This window comes from Salarias fasciatus, chromosome 5 (assembly GCF_902148845.1).
Source record: "Salarias fasciatus chromosome 5, fSalaFa1.1, whole genome shotgun sequence".
NCBI lineage: Eukaryota > Metazoa > Chordata > Actinopteri > Blenniiformes > Blenniidae > Salarias > Salarias fasciatus.
Window position 1 is genome coordinate 20688116 of NC_043749.1, and position 24549 is coordinate 20712664.

At 40.7% G+C, this 24549-nt stretch overlaps 1 protein-coding gene across 1 annotated transcript in view; it reads left to right on the forward strand.

Moving 5' to 3' along the window:
- The first annotated feature begins 536 nt into the window (after positions 1-536).
- Positions 537-24549, forward strand: part of anks1ab (ankyrin repeat and sterile alpha motif domain containing 1Ab) — a 56065-nt gene continuing 32052 nt past the window's right edge. Inside the window, exon 1 of the mRNA XM_030091246.1 lies at positions 537-975. Within this exon, the coding sequence (XP_029947106.1) occupies positions 697-975 (279 nt within the window). The 5' untranslated portion in view covers positions 537-696. The remainder of the gene's footprint in view (positions 976-24549) is intronic.

Here is a 24549-nt window from a genome sequence, read left to right on the forward strand (position 1 = left end):
TGAGAACAACCTCAGAGCAGGGCAGACTGAGAAGAAAGAGGGAACACTTGGCCTCAAAAAGTCAGCAGGTAAGAAGATGAGGACTTTTTTCAGTTTGTTTCGAGCAGACAGTGATGAGTTTTAGTTTTAGAGTTTAGTGGATTTATCTTAAAGTACTTTAGATGATTTGTGTGTTCTTAGTGTTGTAAATGAAATGCATGTGTAAACAACACAATGGATGTTCTTTCTGCACCGTCTAATCCTGGTTTACTCTCTCAGGTTCCTCTGGGAATGCTCTCCTGCAGGCTGTTGTCTGACCGCATGGCATACTTGACCCGATAAAAGGAGCCAATTGTGTGTATAGGAGAAAGTGTAGGAGTATCAAAGACGGCAGCCGGTCGCTGAGGGGAGGGCAACAGGATACAACTAGTGGGAGGACCTTGACGAGCGCTTCAGTGCACAACAAGTCTCTCACTTCCACGCTGTCTTCCCCTCCAAACGGGAGAACTTTGTATGACTTTTAGTCAGTTGCTGCGCACAAAAATTCTCTGAGTCAACAGCATTTATATTTCATTAATCTGTGTCTGCAAGTAGAACTGTTCGCATTCCACAACTTTAAACGCTCCTGAAAGACTCTGGATGACTCCCTGGACTGACTGAAGTCACGACACCACAGGAAACTAAGGACCCCGAGCTGCACTGTGCAGCTCCGACACAATGGCCGAGTCCACCGAGGTGATCCAGAGACCAAAGGCTGGCAGTAAGGTCCTGAAGGAGGTTTCAGCTGACCCTGCGCCGGAGGCAGCGGTCAGAACCAGACCTGCAGACCTGGGGCTGCTCCGAAGCTTGTCCAAGTCGGACTCTGACTTGTTGGCTTCACCAATCGGGGAGGAGGATGGAGGAGGTCTGGCTGGCCGCAGTGGGTCTGTGTCTAACTGCACCTCTGGGCAGCCGTCCACGGAGCGCATGCCTTCCTTTGCCTCTGAGTGGGATGAGGTAATACTAAAGCTCTGGGGATGGGAAACAAGTGGGAGGGTGTAGAGGACAGAGGGGAGTGGCAGTGCCATTATTAAGGCGCGGAGTGTGTTAATGTCCTTAAGAGAGAATGCGTTAGCGAGTGTGAATGTCTGAGAAAAGGGGGGAAAAAAAAAGGAAGAATGATGAGGGATGCAACCCAGGATTAATGTGAAAAAAGACAAATGGGAAGAGGCAGGGCAGCACATTTCAGGAGAGAGGAAGGAAGTGGGGAAGAGGGGGAGAGCGATCAGGAGTCCAGCAAAGGCAGTGATAGAGTAACTTTACCCAGGCTGTCGGCGGAGAATGCCTGCGGGCGAGTGCTTGAATGCATGAATGGCTTGATCACTTGCACCGACCTCCCTGTAGCAGCCCTGGCATCCAAGACTAATTGGGCTTGTGCTGTCATTCCACATCCACTCAGTACATGTCTCAAGGGCCGACCCACGCTTCCACTGTCTCCTCCTGAACTCTTCTGGCTCCTTTGCTCCGTCTTGCGCCATCTACTTTCAGCCCTCTGTGAGCAATCCTCCACCCCCTATTATCCCCAAAAGCCTTAACTTGTGATTTTTGAGCACTTTGGAGAGTCAGTGCTGTTTACCCTAAAGCTCTGCAAAGACCCTGAAATGAATAATCATTTCCCAGAAAGGCTTAAATAGTTGCACGGAGACAATGCAGACAATTGCTGATGACTGATGATATGTTATTAAATTACACAGCTAAGAGGCATTTTTTTTAAAAGTCATCCACAGCAAAACAGACCATTTCTGACATTTTGTGCTGAGTTCTTCATCCCCACCACCATGATAGCATTAATACTCATAACACAGCTCACAATAACCCACAAATTAGGAGGTTACATTCTGGTGCTGTAAAATATCTTCTGTTTCGCAGCTGATATCATCGCAATACAGTGCAGAACATTCAGACCTGAGGGAACGTTTGCATGTGACTTTTCCGATCTTTCTAAGAATGTGTTTGCTTTTCCTGTTGGAGCCGGATGTGAAAGGATTTGAGTTTTTTTCCCATGTGATTTCATGTTAGTCACAGTCTTTGGTTGGACAGTTAGTTCTTTGTTATACTCGGAAAAACTGATTTCAGACCGCATTCAGGTCATTCTGTTTCCATCGTGATTGTTCAAGAAGGACTAAAAGGTCCATTGTGAAGATGGTTTATTTAACTTTGAGGCTACAGGCTGATTTAGAGTTTAGAGACAGCAACCAGCTCTTTTTTTTTCTTTCTGTGTACACTTTTTTCTGTGCATGTGTGGCTGGTACACATGCACACTACAATACAGAAACATGCCTTTTGACTCATTAATGCCTGGATTTGTTGTTAAGCTGTTATGCATTTCAAAGCTGTTCTTGTTCTGTATATTTAGAATATTCCGCTTTTTTTTTTTTTTTTGACACCTTAAGTTGTACTTAAATTGTCATTAATTCAGTTGTTTGGTTGTTTTCCTATCATGGACTTTCTTGCATAGCGTCGCAGGATGTCCTGCTTTCCATCATGTCGCCATCTTATCAGCCCGTCATTTTAAAGTGCTGATCGCTCTTTCATCTCTGTTGTGTATCAGCAAATCAAGAGTGCTGTTGGCTAATTGGAGGCAGTTTGCAGAACAAAGCAACACTGAAATTCCGGGTTTGGGAAGATTTTCTTGATAATTAGAATAGCCTACACAAAGTTAGATAATTTTATAGTCCTATTACACACACACGGCTTTGTCCTTTCATTGTTTATATGTCTGGATCAACATGCTTTTAAAGATCTCACACGTCACAAATGAAATATTGAGTGTTTAGATGTATCAGTGTAGACTCTCACATTAAGACAGCTGTTAGCCACTGAATTACCTCACTCTGTTTGTGGTAATGTTGAGAGCTGCTCCAGAGTGTGTGTGGTTTCAGCAGTTTGATAAGATTATTACACTATACAACATCTTTGCATGGCCATAGATGGATTACATGGATGAGATCCAGCATTTTTGCCCCTCTGGAACCTGATTATTGTTTCTCGCTGCGCTGTGGTGGCTTTGACTGTTGCATCATTTTTGTGCTGTATTTGTGTTGGTCGTTATCTCAGGCTCTCAGTGGTTGCATGACTGTTACAATGGGCCGTACACGAATTGGTCTGAAATTCCGCAGAAGACCACAGATTCTGAGCCACAAAGATATTGTAGCGATTTCTTATCTTCCAGTAATGGCCTGAGATCAAAATCTCTCCATGTATCGTCTTCTTTACTCTTCACTGTGTCTCAGCTTACATTTTGTCTTTGTCTTTCACCTTAAAAACAAGCGCGGTGTTGTGTCAGAGACTTTAAGGCATCTTGAACTTCTGCTCGGATCCGTGTGGCTCTGCCTCTGTCACCTCCCCACGCTGCTCTCTGCTCCACCCCCAACGCTCTGACAGAAGTGTTTGTTCAGGCCATGTTGGGTGGAGTGTCCTGTTCGGAAGGGCATCCTGTTTTGGAGGCGTCCCCGAGTGTCTGCCACTCTTCCACATTTCAGGGGATTTGTTTGAACTGGGGTATGGGTGTGGATTCTAAAGACCCAAAAGTTTTTGGGTTTTTTTGGACACTGTGCTGAAGAAGACAGAGAGCAGTAGCACCAACAGAATATTCCACATAATTATTTTTAACTGAGAAAACTGCAGACATAGATCTTTAAATTGATTATCTTACTTTCAAAAATGATCCCGTGCATCATTTCACTTCTGAATATTCAGTTTATTTTTTGTCCAAAAACATGTAACGGAGGATAATTGTTGAAACTAAATTGGTTGAAGTGTCTGTTCTGTGATGGACTGGCGATCTGTCCAGGGTGTAATCTGCTTTAACCTGCAGGAATATGTGAGATGGTAACAACTGGGCTCCTCTTCTATCAACAGTCTATAAATATCCACCAAGTCAGACTAATTGGAGTATTTGCATTACTCTTTTTTTATTAATTGTTGAAAAGTTTGGGTAATAGGCAGAACTGCTCAGCACCTGAATTTATTTCTTCTCATAGCTTTAATTTGATTTAATTTATTTATTCTGAATGTGAAGTGAATCAATATTTAATCATTATGATTTTATATTGAGGAATAGTTTTTTTTTTTAAGTTGTTCCACAATATTAACACATGGATTTTTTTTTTTTTTTTTTTTGTCAGACTGGTGAACCTATGTCACCCTTAACCTTTTATATGACTCATGCTACTGACCTTTTACAATTTCATCTGATCAGTTGCAAAAAAATAAAAAATAAAAGCACCACCCGCTGCTTTTATTTAAGCATGATTTAACTATTTCAGCCTTTTTGTGCTGTTGTTCCTATTTTGGATGTGCCGCTTCCAGAACATTAAAGAGGAACTACAGTGCTTCACTGAAGTGATTGGTTGTTTTAAATTTCTTGATAAATAAAATGTGTTTCTTTGAGAATTGCAAATGATTGCATCAGAGATCAGGGATTTATTTGTGATAATTTATCTTTGATGACAACATGACGAGATGAGTACACTTTCCCCTCCAAGACGTGTCATTGTTTAGAGCCAAAAGAACTATACATTCTTTCATCTTTCAATGTCTTCTCGCTCCAACATGTGATTGTAATGAGCGTATCATCGTTGAATGCTGCAGAGAGCCTGATTCTCATCGCAATCAGGTGTTTTGAAGCTCGAATATGGTGAAACCATCCGGAGCTGAAACCCTCCAGAAGCAGGAGTGCCCACTTCTGCCACAGTCGCTCTATCTCACAGATTCTTGATTAGACTTTGTAATCATAACGGTGCTCTCAGTGATTTGCTTCTGTTACTGGGAAAAAAGAAAAAGAAAAAAGAAACTGGACTGAAATCCTCTGCACAAGACACAGTTACCTGTTTCCCCAAATTTGTCTAACAGTAACGTGATCCAGTCTATTCTTATGCCTTCATTGTCAAACTCCACAGTCACCCGTGTGGAGGAGGGGATATGAACAGGGCGTCTTCTGTTGAAACAAACCATGCCTGGCGTTTCGTCTAAACTCACTTCACTCACCTTTACCATTTTTGGAGTTGTTTGAAACCATCTCGGGGAAACGCGGCTTTGATTGATCTTTTTGTTTGCGTTACTGCATGATTTGGGTGTTGTGGTTCCAAGTTTTTTGTTTTTTTTTTTCACTGAAGCCTTTGAATCTTACCTCTAAGAGAGGAAGCAGACGTCTTATCTGATCTCTGGTTTGCCAAAACATCATAGTGAAACTAAATATTGGCAATAACATAAACCCGAAGCCTTTAAAATAAAAGCAATGAATATTCTCCAGGCCTCCTCAAGATTCTCAAGGCTTTAAGTTTTATTTTATGGAAATCAAAGTCTGTTCACTCTGCGACGTACGCTATATGAGCATCATCTGATTTAAAGAGCTGTTTTCTGGAACAATTTCCAGTGTTTCTTCAAACAAATAACCTAACCAGATGGGATACAGCAGGAAGTGCTTTGTTCTAAAAGTAAAACTAATAGGAGTTGGGTGATTTCAGAGTGTAAAAAAAGCAGGATAAGTGCTTCAATTTCCTGTGAGAAATCAATGTGAGACAACAAAGAGAAGAGCAGAAATTGCTGCCCGCTTTCTTGTACTCAACAGAAAATGTTCCCTTCAATGATTCCGAGATGTTGAATAATACTTTTTGTAAGGTTTATAACTCTTTCAATCTGGTTTTACACCTTTGCTAGTAAAGTTACCCACCTTTACAAACTGAGAATGTGTTTGCATTATCGATAAATGCTTTGAGGAATATGCGTTGCAGTGACAATTAATCAGGTTTAAAGGGCCTGTTAACCATTGTATTGTTAGCCATTCGTTAATATTCCATTAATCTTGACAATCGATAGTCAAACTGGTGCTGAAGGTAGAGGAGAGAAAAAAGGATTTCTGTTGCATGCAGAATAGGAAATGAGTGCATGTCGTGTCAGATGTTTTACTGAGCTTTACAGAAAGTAAATTAACAGAAAGTTTCTGTCATAGTGTTTAGAAAATGATTTAGATAGATCAAGAGATAAATGAAGAATGAGCTCACAGATCCAACACAAAACTGTGTGAAAAGATTATTCATTTCACAAAGTCTTTAAGCACCTCATGCAACCCCACTGCAAATATTCTGAACTCTGCCTTTATAACTGTCCGGAGCTGCTGCTTCTCATGAAGAGATCAACCACCACATTAAATATTAAAACACTAAAGTGACACACCGGGCTCGGAGGGAGCCTCGGCTTCGGGTCAGATACATAAAAACACTCTTATGTTAGTACAAACACACACACACACACACACTGCTGACATTCAGAAGATGTTATTACAAAAGGAAAATTACAAGTTGCAGTAACCTTTAAACCTCATTGACATTTTCAGTGGAGCATATATATTCAACATTTCATTACGTCTGGCAGCTTAAGTAACCTTTCACTGTATCTGTTTTCTATTGTGGCGACGACTCTCAATATTCTCCTCAAAGGTTTAGATAAAGACAAAATCAGGCTGATGTGATGAGACAGTCTCAGTTCAGAAAAAAACACACAAATGACCCACTGATACATGACAGCATGTTTCACTGTGTTTGGTTCACACAGATGTGAGTATGGGACACAACTTTGAGAAGCTTTGACTCGGGAAGCCTCCACGATTTGTCTTGGGCATAATTAAATAAAAGTTTAATTAAGGGAAATACTCTGTGGAAAACCTCAAAGACATATAATACATCCATGGAGGGTTGTTGAGGAGCAGCTGCTGCACACTGAGTGCTGCAGCCTGTCTGTTGGTTCAGATTTATGATGGTGCATTATGATGTACTCGACCTGTCCTGTCAGCTTTTGTTGGATTAGTAAATCATTCTTTTGACATCCGAACATCCCATTCAGATGTCAAAATGGATGCTCCTTCTGCATTACTCTTTAATACGTGCTCTATTTTGAAAAAGAAAAAAAAATAGCATGTGATCAAGGCTGTTTCCAAAAAGAATCAAAAATATTTGTACCGCTAATTTTTATATTTAAGAATATTTACAATATTTCCCATATATCAAGTCAAATAAAATAATGCCGAATTGGATATTGGATGTTTAAGTGTTTGGTAGAGATATGGAGACTACCAGCAGAATGTTGTGGAAAATGTCTGAATAGGAAATGGGAAAATTCACTCTTGTCGCCAACATTTCTGTAACCCTCTGTAACAGAGGGATGCCAGTAAGCATGAGGAAAGTTATTCATCAGGCCTTTATGCCATATGAGCTTTTATTGATCGATCATCATACACATTTATAAAGAATATTATGAGGATTGACACAATTTTTTTTCATTTGTTACCCAGAGGTTAGAGAAGTGAGTTTGATAAGTCTTCTAAATCCACAGGAAAAATAAATAAATTTAACACCATCCTGGCATTTTTCCCAATGAAAACAAGAAATATTAAATAACTGTGCAGATTTTAACCATAAACGATACCTATATCTGTACGCATATACATATAATTGAGGTATTAGCTATAGTGCCATGTAGGCTACATATGTGATTATTATTATTGTGTTATTGTTGATGTTGTTGTTGTAATATTATGGCTTTAGTACTTTTTATTGTCAAGGCATTGCAGTGCAGTCTTGTGCTTTTGTGCCTCAGTTTGATCCAATCCACCCCTCCAGACTTTCTTAATCATCAGTAGCCAATCAAATCTTGAGCTGCCCCTTCAGATAATAATAACTAGTTAAATTTAAAAAAAACGAAAAAAAACCATCTTGAAAAAGATTTTTTAAATCAGCAACAACAAGCATCAAGAAAAAAATCATCCAGCACACATCTTGAAGGATGTCCAAGCAACTGGAGAGGTAAACAGGCTGCTCTTCGTTTGCTTCATTTGACTCTTCTCAAGCTTCTTTTCACTTGGTTTCCTTCAAGGTGGAGATTAGATGGGATAATGGCGGACAGTTATGTAATTCCTGTGTAGGTGGCTGACATGACAGACATGACAAACATCCCTCAGTGATTCAGGGATCCTCCATTTTCACAGAAAAAAAAAAAATTAAGGGGGCAGAAACTGCATCTCTGTTTTATCTTTTTGACGTTACTTTCAACTTTACTGAAAAATCTGATCAAATATTGTCCTAAATAGTTGTTTCATAATGATAGGAAGCACATCACATCTGTGGACCTGAGAGATATTCACATTTGTCACGTGTTTTAAAGCTTCACCGTTATAAATTTATGATTTTCTGAATCATATGTCACTTTCTTTTCACATCATCTCGTCGATGCTTGGTCAGTTACATGGTCAAAATGTATTTCGAAAGTTATAATGCAATTTTTATGTTTTCATATTGTTGTTTTTATGATTTCTGCAGTTTTTTCTTTGAGTTTTACTGCCTTAAAATTTTAGATTTTAATATATATTTCTTATTGTGTGAGTTTTTGCACTGATTTCAATCTATCTTTAATTTTGTTACATGAACAGTGAATAGTGAAGGATCTAATTGAGGGTTAATGTATTTGTATGTCCTGGAGTGTGGTTTGGCTTCACTGTAATGTTTGATTGGGTCAGATCGTATTTAAAAGTGCAGCTCTGGAGGTGTGTTTAGAGCCGGAAGTAGTTCATGTCTGTCAAATACAGTTTATACAGAGTGAGAAACAGCAATGAATGAAATAACAAATTGATAGACGTGTGGACTGAAGGCTCTGCTGGGTGGTCCGATCGCTCTGAAAGGTGTCAGAATGCACAGTGCATTGCAGTTTGCCGAGTATGGAGAGCACAGAGAGACAGGCAGGCTGTCACAATTTGAAAGGTGATTTGTGTATATGAAGTCTGATGTATTTGGACACATCTTTTTCTTGATGTGTTTGCAACAGGGTAATTTTTTTTTCATACTGATGGTTCTGCTTCTCTTTGTATATTTCATGGTTTCTATAGTGTACCGTTTAAAAAAACAGACATGGAGTGCAAAACGACTGAAAGAAAATAAGCATTCAAGACTTGACAGAGCTTGTGTTCATGCATGTTAATGTGGACTTTGCCTTCTACCTACTCAGGAGTGACACTTAAAGTATATTATTATATAAGCCCATGCATTTTAGTGACCATCACACGTGTTTCTGAAAAAAGCAGTGGCATACATTATGAAGGTGATTGACATCCTCACGTCATCTGTTCAATACACAGAAGGCAAAGGTTAACACATCCGCATGTTAGAGACGCTTGAGTGGTTTCATTCGTGTGCGTACTATAAATTTCCCAGCGGTACTCCTGAGCGCTTTTACACGTGCGAGCTTCTGAATTCGTCCTCACTCACTAACGCTGCGCTCTTATGCAACACAAACAGATTTAGGCCTTTAATTTCATGTTAAATCTAATCAGTGCTAATTCTTATAAATCAACATCTTAAATTCTTTGTTAATTTCTATTTCATTGAAATTAAGGAGGAGAAATTATAATACAAGTCAGAGGTGTAATCTTTTTAGTGGAATTTTCCTTTTTGTGCGCTTATTTTGATTTGATGTACGTTAATATTACGAGAGGTGATGTACAAAATAGTCTTCCTGTTGGTTCCTTCAGCCGATTTAAAAGGGGGACTGTTTTTAAAGTATGTGTAAGCTGGTTCATAATTCATATAGAGAGCTACGGCAGAGTGAACACGTCTCCAGATCTGTTTGGACAGATGTGGTACATGAATATGAGAGTGGTGGTGATGTGATGGTGTTTGGTGGGGGCTGCAGGGAGGAGGCGCAGTCCTCCTTCATCTGCTGCGTTGTCTGTAAAATTTCTCAACAGGTGTAACACAGGAGCGGCCACAGCTGCTGTTTCACACATGTCAGGGCGGAAGTAAGCGCTAAGTGTTTTCACATATTTGTGAAAACAAACTGTTAATACAGCTGCTTTATTTCAATCATAAATACAGTAAGAAATAAAGATACAAGGAAAATGTACATTGATGACTTAATTCAAGCAACAACAAAAATACAACTAAACAACAACAGCATATCATTTGCAACTCCACAGTTAGCAATAATTTATATGAATCAGCCATAACGTATCCATCTTAATGGATACCTCCCACAGTATTGTTGCGAGTATGTGGTGTTTTTATATATATATAACTAAAGTCATTACAAAATGTGTGCATCATTTGAGTTTCAGTATTCAGCTTATACGTGTATATAAGAAGCACTGTACCGTAGTTTGATGGTCTGCGTTCTCATGTTTCAGAGAGAAAATCCCTTGATTGAGCTTCATGTGCTTGAAGACTTTCTGTGTGTAGTTTTCATGTTTTCCCTGTGGGTGTGTGGATTTTTTTCTCCACTCTCTGAACTCCTGCTGTAATGCAAAGACATGAGTATTAGATGAACTAGGAATCACTGTGTGTGCGTGTGTGTGTGTGTGTGTGTGTGTGTGTGTGTGTGTGTGTGTGTGTGTGTGTGTGTGTGTGTGTGTGTATTGAACCCGTAATGTAAAAGTGCTCTGCCCAAGTTGTACCTTTCCTTTGAGCTTTGGAAGCTGGGATGGGCTCCAAGCTGTTGGCTTTGGCACAAAAGATAATGACAAGTGTTCCATCAAAGCAGCCTACATTCTCGGCGTTGCTCCTCATCACATAAATATTCCTAACAAATGTAGCACAGCTTATGTGAATATTTGCTCTTTGCAATATCATCATATGTGTTGCACAGAATCATTGCTACAAGACACTTTGTGCATATGGTTTGGTTGAGATCATGGTCTCATTAGTTGGTGATGCGGCAGTAGATCTGACTGTACCAGTACTGACAAAATTTCCAGAGAATTTTTGTTGTGTTTGTCATATCCCAACAACCAACCAGAATTGTTTCTCTTGTCACCGCGTGGGCTTCATTCAGGAGATTTGACATTATGAAGGACACCCTGACTCAACAGTTTTGGTTTTATTTATACTCGGTGGTTTCAAGGCTGTCAAATAAATAAAAAATCAATCCAGATCATGAGCACTGCTGGATGGAATTATGTGATCTGGGTCTTGTATACCGTGGAGCTACTGGCCCATCTGTCTTTATTGACATTGATACTGAGGCAGTAATCCTGTTTCCAGCCCAGCGCCGCTGAAGCAGGCAGCCTTTTTGGTTAGTTTATTATTTCGAGCCATCATCTCCATTATCTCTTCTGTTTTGGGCTCACAGCCATCAGTTACGCGCAGGAGGTGCCGGCTCAGTGAACAATAATGCACCCGGAGTCTCTGAAGCACATTTTTTAAGATTAATCTACATTATCGCCTTTGTAATAGCTGATATGTATGTTTTTTAGACTGGAGATGTAAGACGATAAGAGGCTATGCAGCATGAACCATGCAAAAAAAAAAAAAAAAAAAAGAAAAAGACGGGAAACAGGAAGAACATGCATCGAGAGACTCTTGTTTTGAGCTGTGTCCTTTTTTTGTAGCTTTCACACAAGTGGGAATTTATACCAAATAATTTCAAATGTTCATTAAGGGGCTGATAAGAAACCTGTTGCCTGAAAACATTTGTCCTGAGTTAAGTTAAAGATGCACGCTGAAGCTTGACATATGGTGGAGACCATATGACGGAAACATATGATGGAAATATAACAGCCAGGAAAATATGTGTTTTTTTTTTCTAATTTAGTCGGATTTCATGGCTTTTACTGTAACGATCACGTTGGTCATCACATCGTTGATGCAATGGCTCCGAGTTCCCCCGTGGGAACCTGTGACCCATTTTGAGAAACACTGATTCAAGGCTAACATATATGGTGTTTTGCCAACAGTACTTGTAAAGTAGTGCGTAGCCTCCCTTATCGAATACACCTGGTTCAAATGGATTATTATCATGCCTCTGCAGAGCAAGACTGCCTGACCACTGGAGCCGTTGACATGCAACATGAACCATCCACCCATTTTTTTTATACTACTTTGCCCAGTTTAGAGAGGCAGAAGGAGCTGAAATGCACTTGAACCGATTGCAAGTCACAGACAGACAAAAACACATTCATATTTACAGGCAATGCGTCGCAAGAATTAAAACAACAAGCGTTTCAGGATTTATGGGAGCGGGAGTACTCAAAGGAAAACAAATGCAGGCACATGCAGAGTCCACCTAGAGGGGTCCTTCAATTCCATGAGTGAACCTATTATCTTTTACCTTTACACTGAAACTGTTGACAAATAGCATCAAAATTTCACTTCATGATGTGTGTGTGTGTGTGTGTGTGTGTGTGTGTGTGTGTGTGTGTGTGTGTGTGTGTGTGTGTGTAAAACTGAAACATAAATCTCCAGACCAAACCTGATGGGATCCAATAGCTTTTCAAACCTCTACCACTTCTGAGCACAGACCTATAAAACCCATGCGCTGCTCATTTGCCAAAAAATGTGACTTGATCCTGTATTTTTTGCCTGTAACTCATCCTGGGAAATTTTCCAATTTATTCTAAGTACATTAAAATATTCAATCTCCCAGTTCAGTATTAGCAGATTTAAATTTTCCTCTCTTTTGGAATAGCGCCACACACACATATATATAGATATATGTCTATATATCTATATTCTGGCAGTTCTTCAGAGGCGGTGATGCACATAACAAGTGCAGGTATGAAAGGGACTGCAGAGAAAGTCGCTCATAGCACCTGACTCCTGGTTAATATGGATTTCTCTCAGAACTAACAAGCAGAGTCTGCAACATGTTTGAGCCGCATTGATTCAAGTCAGTCATGTGTTCTGCTGCACTCTGCCTGTAAGACAATAAAAAATAACGAGCGCAGCACTGCGAATCACAGCTGACACACATGGAAATTTGGATTTTATGGATACTTTGTCTTCTGTGTTCTCTGTACCACTTCTGTTCATGTTCTGTTATTGAAACAGACTTGACTGTTTTTTTAAAAATAATATTTCTTAAGCCAAGAATCAAACACCTGTTTGTTAAGAACAGAAATGTGTAGAAATGCAATGTTTTCCCTTCCCCGTTTACTCCCAGCACGCATGGAGGTGTGTTTCCCACAAACAGACACAAATGGCTCGTTCTGCTAATATAAAATTCTATGAACATCCAACAAACTAACCAAGCTTATGTGTCGCAAATGTTGATTCCAATCATGCATGTGTTCTACGCTTTCACTCACCAGCTCCTGATTCTCAGTACTAACGGTACCTGCCATCATCTCAGCAGCACAGAGAGGAGGTCAGAGGAAAGTGTGAATGATTAGAAATGATCTGACCAACAAGGACTTGAGCTCTAATATTAATGCAGCAAGATCAATCTTCTACCAAGCGGAGAGCAGAACTACACATGGACTACTTCATGTGTTGAGTGCGGTCAAAGAAATATCAATTTTAGATTTTTCTTTTTGTTAAAATTAAATCTAAATATCTTAGTTATTGCTTTATTCTTGAGAAGAAAAAGTCATCGTATCCAGAGGCAAAGCAGAACAGAACAAGTGCCAAGGACGTGAGCCGCTTATAAAAATCCCTCCAGCTCGTTGATTAGCATTGGAAAGAGGTAAAAATGATTTCACCTTTACTGTCAGATCTTTTTCACTGCAACACTCCAGCATGAAAAGATGACATAAAGACTGACAATCTTTGAAATAGGTGCAAGAAGTGAGGAGGAGATCAACCTGCATTAACATGTAAATCACTTCAGGATGTGGCGCTATCATTCAGCTGAGCGCCGCTGATTTGGTGACGCAGTCCACTTAGAGTCGGGTATGCTTCATAACAGCATTATCAGTTACCTTTCTGTCTGAATAGATCTCGCTTTATGATTTCCAGCCTTTTTATCAGACATTTTCTAGAAAGTGCACTTTGAGTTGGATTCATTTCCACGGTGTAGAAAGCAAGAGGAGTCACAGAAACTGAGTCATTTTTAAAGTGGAAAATGTGTCAAACAAAGTCAAAACAGCTTTCATGAACATACAGGTTGAAATATGTGTCCAAAACTAATATTTTAAAAACCATTTTAAACCAGTTTCACCAAGTCTGGTGAACATTGTCCCATAGCTACCAAGATGCACTCCCCTCTACTGGATGTATTGCTAAACAATCATGTCAATGTAAAGAACACGTGGCAGTGCTTTAAACTTACATGCTAATTTGTGTCTAAAAAAAAAAAAAAAAAAAAAAAGCATTTTTTGAGCCATTAGTGTGAATATGTTAACAGCATCAGGAGCAGCGTCAGTCGATCTGTGTGTTTTACAAGATGAGTAACTCGTCCGAGTCTCGGCTGTGGACAGTCATGACGTCGGCCTGGCTCAATCATTCAGCAATCAAGGTCAATAGAAACAAAACCACAAGGGGTGAGTACCTGGCGTTGCAGCAAACAATCGAGACCACAGAGTTTCAGTTAATCTATGGGCAGAAGGAGATTTTTCAACACTTTGCAGGGGACTGTAAGGAGATTCTGTGTTTGGCAGAAACATTGGCAAGCTGGTAACACTCAAGGTTTGAACCAGAAACAGAAGAACTGTCACAATGTCAACAATGCGGTGACACCAAAACTCGTGCAACCAAGTGCAGCATGTTTGAAGTATCCCGAACACCGGAGCAGTTCAGGCTCAGGAAGCTCACGGCATCAGCTCTGTGGTCCGTTTTCAGGATGAACGCTGTAGGATGTGCTCACAGGAATCAATCACAGGATTATTGGTGTAATCCGTGCCTCCTCGTGTCCTTGTATGAAGGTGTCTTTGGTCAATACTCTGAACTCCTTTCACCATCCCGTTGTTACCATTTATGTGTCAACGGGCGACTGCAAATGACGAGAGCTTTGAGAAATATCTGTAAAGACGTTAAAACTGGAGACTTTGTGATATGAGATATCCAATTTTGTGACGTTCAGATGGAGCAAATATTACACTTTTGTCTATGTCCACATCTTTATGTTAAGCTAAACTAACTAACATAATGCTGATGCTGTGGTGCTGAAAGATATGCTGCGCAAACACTTTATTTTGCTTGCCTTACTCCTATTAGGAAAACCAATAAGCAAATGTGTGGAAACACTTCTTGTAACATGTGGAGAGGTATTAAAAATATTCCCAATAAATGTCCCAAACAGCCTTTTTTTTATCAGTTTTATTCTAAGGTTTAAGTGGGATTAAAATCAAACAGACGTGACAAAATTTGGGGCTGTTCAACATGTTTTATTTTATCAAAAGTTCATTTAGTCATGTTGTACAAGGATTACAGGCTCTTTGTAGCTTCAGTGAGTGTTGTGCTTTGTATTGAATCAAAAGAGGAAAAAAAACACAAACAATAATCTTAACACTGAACAGGCAGGCTAAAAATGCACTGTAGAGAATGACAGGGTCTCCACACTTCCTGGAGGAAAAAAAAACTTGCTCAATAATTTGTATCTAGCAAGCAGAAAAAAAAGATTTTAAAAGCAAGAGATGGTCATACACAAGGTTATATTCACTCCATGAATTATTTGACACTGTTTAATCTGCACTGATGGATGGATGGATGGATGGATGGATGGATGGATGGATGGATGGATGGATGGATGACAGGACAGCATACCAATGCACACGCATGATGCCAATATACCTAAATATTCCATTACATGGTAAAGAAAGGTGTTGTGCTCGACTCAGAGCTGGTGATTAATGATGCAGTTTCAGTGAAGTAAACTCATTGTCAGGGTTAAGAAATCCGTTCATGATGATTTGATTATTGTGAATTATTTGACGTACAGACTCGGTTCTCAGGCTGCGATGTTTGAATGAAGCTGGGTTGAGGAGCCTAAAGTGTGCTGAGCAAAGGCTTCACACATTACATCATCAGGACGAACATGAAATATTGAAATAAGACAGGACGGTGGGTTTATACATTTGCGGTCTTCACACCAAATTCTGACTCTTCCAAATGTGGCATCAAAAATTGAAACAGACCACATTTTTTCTCATATTTGGGTAAATGACCTTGCATTAATTTAGCCCAAACTTCCAGTTCTTAGTTTGCATGTGCTGCTCAAGTTTTCAAATGCTTTACTAGTCTCTCATATTCTTTCTTCACTTTTCTTTCCCATGTTTCCTCGTTGTATTGAACTGTCGTCATGCGGTTGGCCGATACACTTTTTCTCATCGTACAGGTGAGCAGGGGTGCCTCATGGTGGGACCGGTGAGTCTTCGTCTCACTAATTTGCCATATTCAACATCAATTTTCCTACTTTGATGGCAAAAAATAGGTTCAATTTGCAATGTGTGAAACATTTTCTCACTTTATATGCAGCGGATGAAGCTCTGGGAGTGAAGTAGTGAAATATTTCAGCAACTTGAACTGTGATGAAACTGTTTTTCTCCGAAGCAGCATTTTTTGTGATGGGTTTTGCATAAAGGTGCACTTTAGCTTAAATGTAATGTGTCCCCAATGTGTATGTGTGTGTGTGTGTGTGTGTGCGATATAGAATGTAACTGGGTTAATTTAAAGAGTAATGTGAGGTCTGTATTGCTGGAGGCATATGCCATGAGTCCCACGTGCCTGACTTCCAAATGAATCAAGGCTTTTCCACTGTGTTGATGCCACTAGCAAAGTGCATAGGGCTTTTTCAAACATTAAATATTACATCAAATAAGCCTTGCTGTGTCTCTGGTGTCACTGGTGAAAGCGGAATCAGTTTTTTCGGGCTTGATTGTGAATAGGCGAGTGATTCTAAATTTAGTCGCCGGCCTGATTTGCATTATTTTGTGCGTAGATTCTGAGGTGACCTCAGTTTGCCTCCTAATTGGCTTGCTTAAAGTTGTCAAAACGTGGAGCAGCAGTCACACTCTTCTCTGCTACAGCCGAAGAATATCAAACAGTATTCATATGTGTCATCTCTGTGTTTATAGATGGAGTGAGCGGCACTTTTTAATAGCTTGAAACACGCACATAACAGCATATGACAATCTCTGAAATGAGATTATTAGAATACATTTTTTTTGTTCTTGAACGCTGATTTTCAGCTTTTTTAAAAATAAATTATGGATTTGGAAACTACAGACTTGAATTGCACTTTTTGCACGTTTACCCTGTGAGTGTGTGAATCAGGGGCAGGTACTCTGTTTCCTGTCATCATCGTCAGTTAATCAGTGTCTGAATTGACTTCAGCAGTAAGTGTGTGTGACGTACTAGTGACCAGTCCAAGGTGATTGCTGCCTCCACCCTTTGCCCCAGGCTGCACCTTGCTGCACCCCTATAGCAGCTGCAGGCAATGGATTTCCAGTGCTGCGGATGCCACCAGTCACATAGAGTCAACAGGTGGCCCGCCATGATTAAACTACTGTAGATCAAGACACCAGATTCAGTTTGTTGATCATTGCCTAGCCTGTGAATTCAAGTAATGTCGATTAAATGTCTTGATTACTGGACTGTAAGACTACAAAATTATGATTGAAACTGTTGTTATGAGTGGGAGTAGGAAGTTTAGCAGACGTACAGCCTCATTTCTTAATGTGATCTCAATAGATCAGTTTCCACAGGTGTATGGAAACACCAAGTTTGCACCTGTATTTGCACACGTAAACCTCGATCAGGGCCTTAGGAGGGCTGTTGAGCTAATTTTAGTTCAGGGCCCCATCGCTCCCTGTCCATATGTCAAAGTGTCCTTGAGCCACGCACTGAATCCCAAGTTGTTCTCAATGGAGGTTGGGCACTTTGCGTGGCAGCAGTCATCATTTGTATGTGAGTGTGTGCAGGAAGCACCAGACGGTGTGAAATGCTTTGAGAATACTTAATATGTTAAAAAAAAAAAGGGATATTAAGATAAAATCCATTCATGATCTATACAATAATAAAATAATTTAGAATTATTCATCAGAATGTTGTGGATGTCATATAGGAAATCCTTGAGCCATCACCTCTTATCTTTAAGACTACTAGCGCCTGGATTTCTCACCTGTCAGATTTATCAAGTTGCTGAAAATGAAAGCTTTCCAGTCAATCTCCAGATCTACATCAACTCAGGAGCAAGGAACAGCTGTCACTGAGGATGAGGCTGGTCGGTGTGGAACAAATAAAGCGTGACAGTGTGACAGATTCATTCCAATTTAGATGTAGTGTGGAACCAGTTAGAGACATGTAAACATTACCACCACATGAACAAACTGTCCTGTCGTCGAGACACACATTCTGGCCTCCAAATACCCAGAGGTTAGAAATACAACTCCAGCTCTAAATTCTGTTTTTAACAAATCCATTATATGCGGCACCTTTACGCCGAGGAAGCGCTTCATCATGAGAAGCGCATCTGCTTTCCGCCGCTTCAACATGACAGTAGGTAGCAAATGTGCCTGACCTCACATCATGTTGCATATGCACAACATGTGCATGTATGTTTGCTCTTTAAACTGCAAGTCTGCTGGACAAGGACATTTATTCAAAGAAGCAAAAAAAAAAAAAAAAAACACTTACATAATGCACCAGGTATCTCAGTGTTCACTGGTTTCGCATGCAATGGGAAATATAGGAGCTCAGGACACTTTCCCCTCCGCTGCTCTGGTTTTATCAACATTTTATTTTTGTTCTCATATTTTTGTGATTCTATGGACTCACAAAAAGATATATGAAAAATAAAACAACAGAGCATCCATTTAGTGTGGAACAATCGTGTCAAGCCAGACACTAAATCTACTTATGTAACAGTAAGGTCAGCGATGGGGCAGATCCAAATCCAGTGTTAGTGTGCATCCATCTGTCTTAGCATGAAAAATGTTCTGTTGACAACTAGCATTTTGTGCATGAGTTGTGTGAACATGATGGTACATACCAGTGCATCAAGCCTGAGAAACATTTTCAGTGGAGCCCAAGCGACTCTTCAGTTATCCAACAAAATAAACAATAGCAGGCGAACAAACAACCTGGAAAGGCTTCTTTGGCTCTGGAAAGTCAGTCTTTTTAAATAAACATTTTTGGCTCTAAGCCCCAAAACAACTTCTTTCCGAGTCGCTCTGTAATCTCCTCTATGCAGCACTGTGCACACTTAACCTTGCAGTAAGCTATTGCTTTATTCTGTGAAGCCTCAATAAAAACAGGTCTGAGAGGGTAATCAAATACTCACCGAGAAACAGTCAACAACAGATCTCAATCCCCCCCCCCGAGGTTCAGTCGCTGCAGTTCAGACATGCTCGCAGAACTTCCTGCAGGCCACGATATTTTGCAGTTTGCAGAGATTTGAGATTGTTATTCACCTCGTCACCCGGCTGTGTTTTTTTGCTGAGTGGTGGATTTGTCATTGAATTACTGTCCACATTGGGTTGTTGCTTGTAATCCATCATTGCGACGCGGCCGCCTTCATCCCAACGCTCCCAGCAGCAGCGGCATGCAGTCCTAACTCTTCCCCCAGTCCCACTCCATCAGTGCTCCTGCTTTGTAATTGCTTTGGCTCGGGTCGGACGGAGGAGGTTGGAAGGAAGTTAAGCGCGTATTTCACATCGAGGGAAAAAGTTGATACATTTCAAACTTTTGCCTTTACTGTTTTTTTTTTGAAGTCATGATTTGATATGAGAATTTTTTTTTAAGTCATCAATCAATCAATCAATCAATTTATTTTTTTGTATAGCCCAGTATCACAACAACAGTTGCCTCAGAGGGCTTCAAGATGTTACATTTGTCGGTAAAAGTAAAAACAGTGAATAAGCATAATGGTAATATGTCAATATTTACAGTAACGAGACAGAATGAAGCAACCACCGCCTTCGACCCTCACATCCGGCAAGAAAAAACTCCAAAAACCCAGTGGGAAAAGAAGAAATCTTGGGGAGAACCACAGTATGGAGGGATCCCTCTCCCAGGGACGGACAGCTTTGGCAACAGCTAGCATGAGACAATAAGAAGTAAAGCCTAGGACAATGTTGAGGACAGTTCGTTGGACGGTCCAGCACAAGAACCACGGATCCCAGCAGTAGAACCGAAGCCAGTCCACGGGCAGGACCGACAGGGGTGTCCTCCCGGTCCGGACGGAGCTTGTTCATAGGCCTTCGTAATAGTGGAGTCAGCAACTGAAACTGGAGAAGACTCCCCCTCGAAGGGGGGGACAGCAGGTGAAAAGCAATGAACGGACTAAAGGGAATAACATTCAGACATTAGAGGACAGGGCTCAGTGCACCGTACTTCCCACAGCATTCTAGCTCCTGGGGCAGCTTTGTGGATACTTAACTGTTTAAACTAGTATTTAGTTAGTATAGTTTAGTTTAGTTTAAATTAGTTTGGTTTAGTTTAATTTTGTTTAGTGTAATTTGGTTTGGTTTAGTTTAATTTAATTTAGTTTAGTTTAGTTTAGTTTAGTTTAGTTTGGTTTACTGTAGTTTGGTTTACTGTAGTTTGGTTTGGTTTAGTTTAGTTTAGTTTAGTTTGGTTTACTTTAGTTTGGTTTGGTTTGTTTTAGTTTAGTTTAGTTTAGTTTAGTTTAGTTTAGTTTAGTTTAGTTTAGTTTAGTTTAGTTTAGTTTAGTTTAGTTTGGTTTAGTTTAGAATCCCTAGCTGACCTGATCATAGGCTGCATCGAAGAGAAACGTCTTGAGCCTAACCTTAAATGTGGAGACTGTGTCTGCCTCTTTGACACCACTTGGAAGCTGGTTCCATAAAAATGGTGCCTGATAGCTAAAGGCTCTTCCACCTAGTGTCCATTTAGAGACTCTAGGAGTCACCAGTAACCCTGCATTTTGAGAGCGAAGTGCTCTGATTGGTTGATAAGGCGTTAAAGCATCTTGGAGATAGGTTGGAGCCATCCCATTTAGGATTTTGTAAGTCAGGAGAAGGATTTTAAATCTAACTCTAAACTCGACTGGAAGCCAGTGAAGAGATTTTAGAACGGGAGTAATGTGTTCACGTCTTCTAGTTCCAGTTAATAATCTGGCGGCTGCATTTTGAACCAACTGAAAGTTTTTTAATACACTTTTTGGGCAGGCTGCGAGAAGGGAGTTGCAGTAGTCCAATCTCGCAGAAACAAATGCATGGATGAGTTTTTCTGCATCGCTTCTAGGTAGAATGTTTCTTATTTTAGCTATGTTGCGCAAGTGGAAATATGCTGTTTTACAAGCCAGGTTGATGTGTGCTTTAAATGAGATATCCTGATCAAATAAGACCCCGAGGTTCCTCACAGTAGAGGAGGAGGATACACTGACGTTATCTAAGGTAATAATCTGTTTGGATAGACACTCTCTCAGTTTATGGGGGCCTAGTATCATGACCTCTGTTTTGCCAGGATTCAGACGGAGATAGTTCGTAGTCATCCAGGTTTTAATTTCTCTGATACAGTCACTGAGTCTGTCTATTTGATTAGTTTGATCAGGTTTCATAGATAAATACAGTTGTGTGTCATCTGCATAGCAATGAAAATTGATATCGTGACTTCTAATTATGTTCCCTAAAGGAAGCATATATAACAGAAATAAAATTGGCCCGAGCACGGACCCTTGAGGAACCCCATAACTGACCTGGGAGCACGGTGAGGACTGTTGGTTAACGTGAACAAATTGGTACCTATTAGATAAATAGGATTTGAACCAGCAGAGGGCTTTTCCTCTGATGCCAACCTCACATTCTAACCTCTGCAGGAGAATATTGTGGTCGATTGTATCAAAAGCTGCACTGAGGTCAAGGAGAACCAGGATTGAGACTAGACCTGCGTCAGCCGCCAATAGCAAGTCATTAGTGACTTTAACTAACGCAGTCTCAGTGCTGTGATAAGCTCTATATCCTGACTGAAATTTCTCAAATAAACTATTGTCCTGTAGGTGGCGGTAAAGCTGTTTAACCACAACTTTTTCCAGGACTTTTGAAATAAAAGGCAGATTTGATATCGGTCTGTAGTTAGCTAGAATATCAGGATCGAGATTAGGTTTTTTCAGCAGTGGTTTGATTACTGCGAATTTAAATGACTGAGGCACATAGCCATTTTCTAGAGAGGTATTTATTATAGTTATGATCGTATTTAAGATAACTGGAAGGATATCTTTGAAAAGCTTAGTTGGAATTGGATCTAGGAGACAGGTTGAGGTTTTAGAAGACATTACAATTGAAGTAATCTCAGCCCCATTTACTAATGAGAAACTATCTAGTATTTCAGGTATTTCAGGTGGAGGCAGTGGCTGGATTCCCTGAGCTTGATCTGAGGAAAGCGCTTCACTGATTTTACCTCTAATGGTTATGATTTTATCATTAAAGAATTTAAGAAAGTCATGGCAGTTTAAAGATTCTGGGATTACTGGTTCCACTACAGTATGACTGGTTGTCAGTCTGGCTACAGTGTTGAATAGAAACCGAGGGTTATTTTTGTTTATTTCTATTAAACGAGAGTAATATAATGTCTTGGCTTTAAAAAGAATTTGTTTATAGCTTAGCAAGCTACATTTCCAGGCCTTCAGAGATTGTTCTGATTTAGATTTACGCCACAGTCTTTCTAATTGCCGAGTTTTTTGTTTGAGAACACGGGTTTCAGAATTAAACCATGGAGCAACGCGCCTGGGTCGATTGGTTTTCAGCTGCAACGGGGCCACTACGTCAAGGGCAGATTTTAGTGAGTGCATAGCACTGTCAACAAACTGATCACTATTATCACCACTGGTCAATAAGCTCATTTCTGTGAGTTCACAAGATAATGCAGCAAATGCAGGCTGGATCAATTCTTTGTACCGAGCCACAGATTTTTCAGATAATGTCCGTATCAGCTGAATTTTATCTTTTTGAGCACAGTAGTCTTCAATCAAAACCTGAAAAGTAATTAAAAAATGGTCTGAGAGTATGGGGTTCTGAGGGAGAACATTTAGATCACTGACTTCTATCCCATATGTTAAGACCAGATCCAGGGTGTGCTTGTGACTATGAGTGGATTCATCAACATTTTGAGTGAAACCGATACTATCTAATACTGCAATAAACGCATTACTCAAACTATCACCAGAATCATCCACATGGATGTTAAAGTCACCTATTATAAGGATCTTGTTATGAGTCAATACTATATTGCTTAAAAACTCTGAGAACTCAGTTAAAAAGTCAGAGTAAGGACCAGGAGGTCGATACACAATAATTAATAGCACAGCTTTTTGATTCTTCCAATTTGGACAAGTAAGCGTTAGTATTAAGCTTTCAAAAGAGTTGAATTTAACATTAGTTTTGGGTTTAAGAAGAAGACTGGAGTGGGAAATCACTGCCACACCTCCACCTCGACCTGTTGATCTAGCTGTTTGGAAATTAACATAGGTTGGAGGGGTACATTCATTGAGCCTCACATAATCATCTTGCTGGAGCCAAGTTTCTGTTAGAGCAAGGAGATCAATGTTATTGTCACCGATAAGGTCATTAACTAACAGAGATTTAGTGGAGATTGCTCTAATGTTTAGTAGACCACATTTTATGTATTTCCTACTGGAAAAGTTATTTTGTCTTGTACAGATGTTAAGCTTTTTACCCATTGACTTTTTTTTAATGCTTTGAGCACTTTGGACAGACTCAGTCTCTGTTAGCCTAGGTAAACCTCCATGCTTGACTTGTAAAAATCCGGGAGCAGGATTAGTGACGAGATCAACAAGATCAACAGAGGAGTGTTCTACACGACTGCTCTGCGCCCGGGGCTCATAGCTGGATTGTCAATTTAGAGTTCGAAGCCGATCAGCCATATTGTGAGCTAAAAGGGCTGCACCATCCAAAGTTGGGTGGATGCCGTCCCTGCGGATGAGCCCAGGCTTTCCCCAGAAGGTGCGCCAGTTGTTTAGAAAAATAACTCCGTTTTCCTCACTCCATCTAGACAACCAGCGATTGAATGATGAAAGTCGGCTATACATTTCATCATTGACCAAATTGGGCAGGGGACCAGAGAATATTACGGCATCAGACATCGACTTAGCCAATTCACACACCGAGGCTACTTGTAATTTGAGCACCTCTGATTGTCTCCGCCGGGCATCATTACCGCCTGCGTGAATCACGACTCGACGGAATCTCCTACCTTCCTGTTTTAAAAGCCTAAGGTTCCCCTCGATGTCCCCCACTCTGGCCCCCGGGTAACACCTAACCTTCACCGCTGGCAGCTTCACGTCTCTAACTATAGAGCTGCCAATCACCAGCGTGTCCAGTTCAGCCGGCGTGTCGTCGCTGAGGGGAGAGAACCTATTGCAGACGTGAAGCGGTTCTTGGAGTGCTACGTGGCGGTGCTTAGCACTAGCCTTCCTCCGGACTGTCACAAACCGGTCCTGGTCTTGTCCCGGCTGCTCGGGACACGCTGCGGGGCTAGGCTTGCTAACACTCCTCTCACTGCGGGAACGGGCTGCGAGCCCTGCCGCTACCTCGCTATAGCTAGCACTGCCCTGCCCCTCACATCTGCGCAGCCGCTCCTCTAACTCGGTTACCCTGGCCTCCAGCGCTGTCAATACACTGCACTTTACGCAAATACCCCTATCGTCAAGGGAGGCAGGGTTCTGACTCAACATACGGCACACTGAGCAGGAAAGAAAAGAAGACAGAGGGGAGGACGCCATAGCGGTCCCGGCGGACCAAGCTAGTTAGCACGCTAAGCTAGTTAGCACGCCGGTGGCGCTAACGGCGGAGAAGAAATGTAATTCACGAGAGATCGCTTGGTCAATCGGGGGCGAAGTAACCCCGGGGGCGTAAAT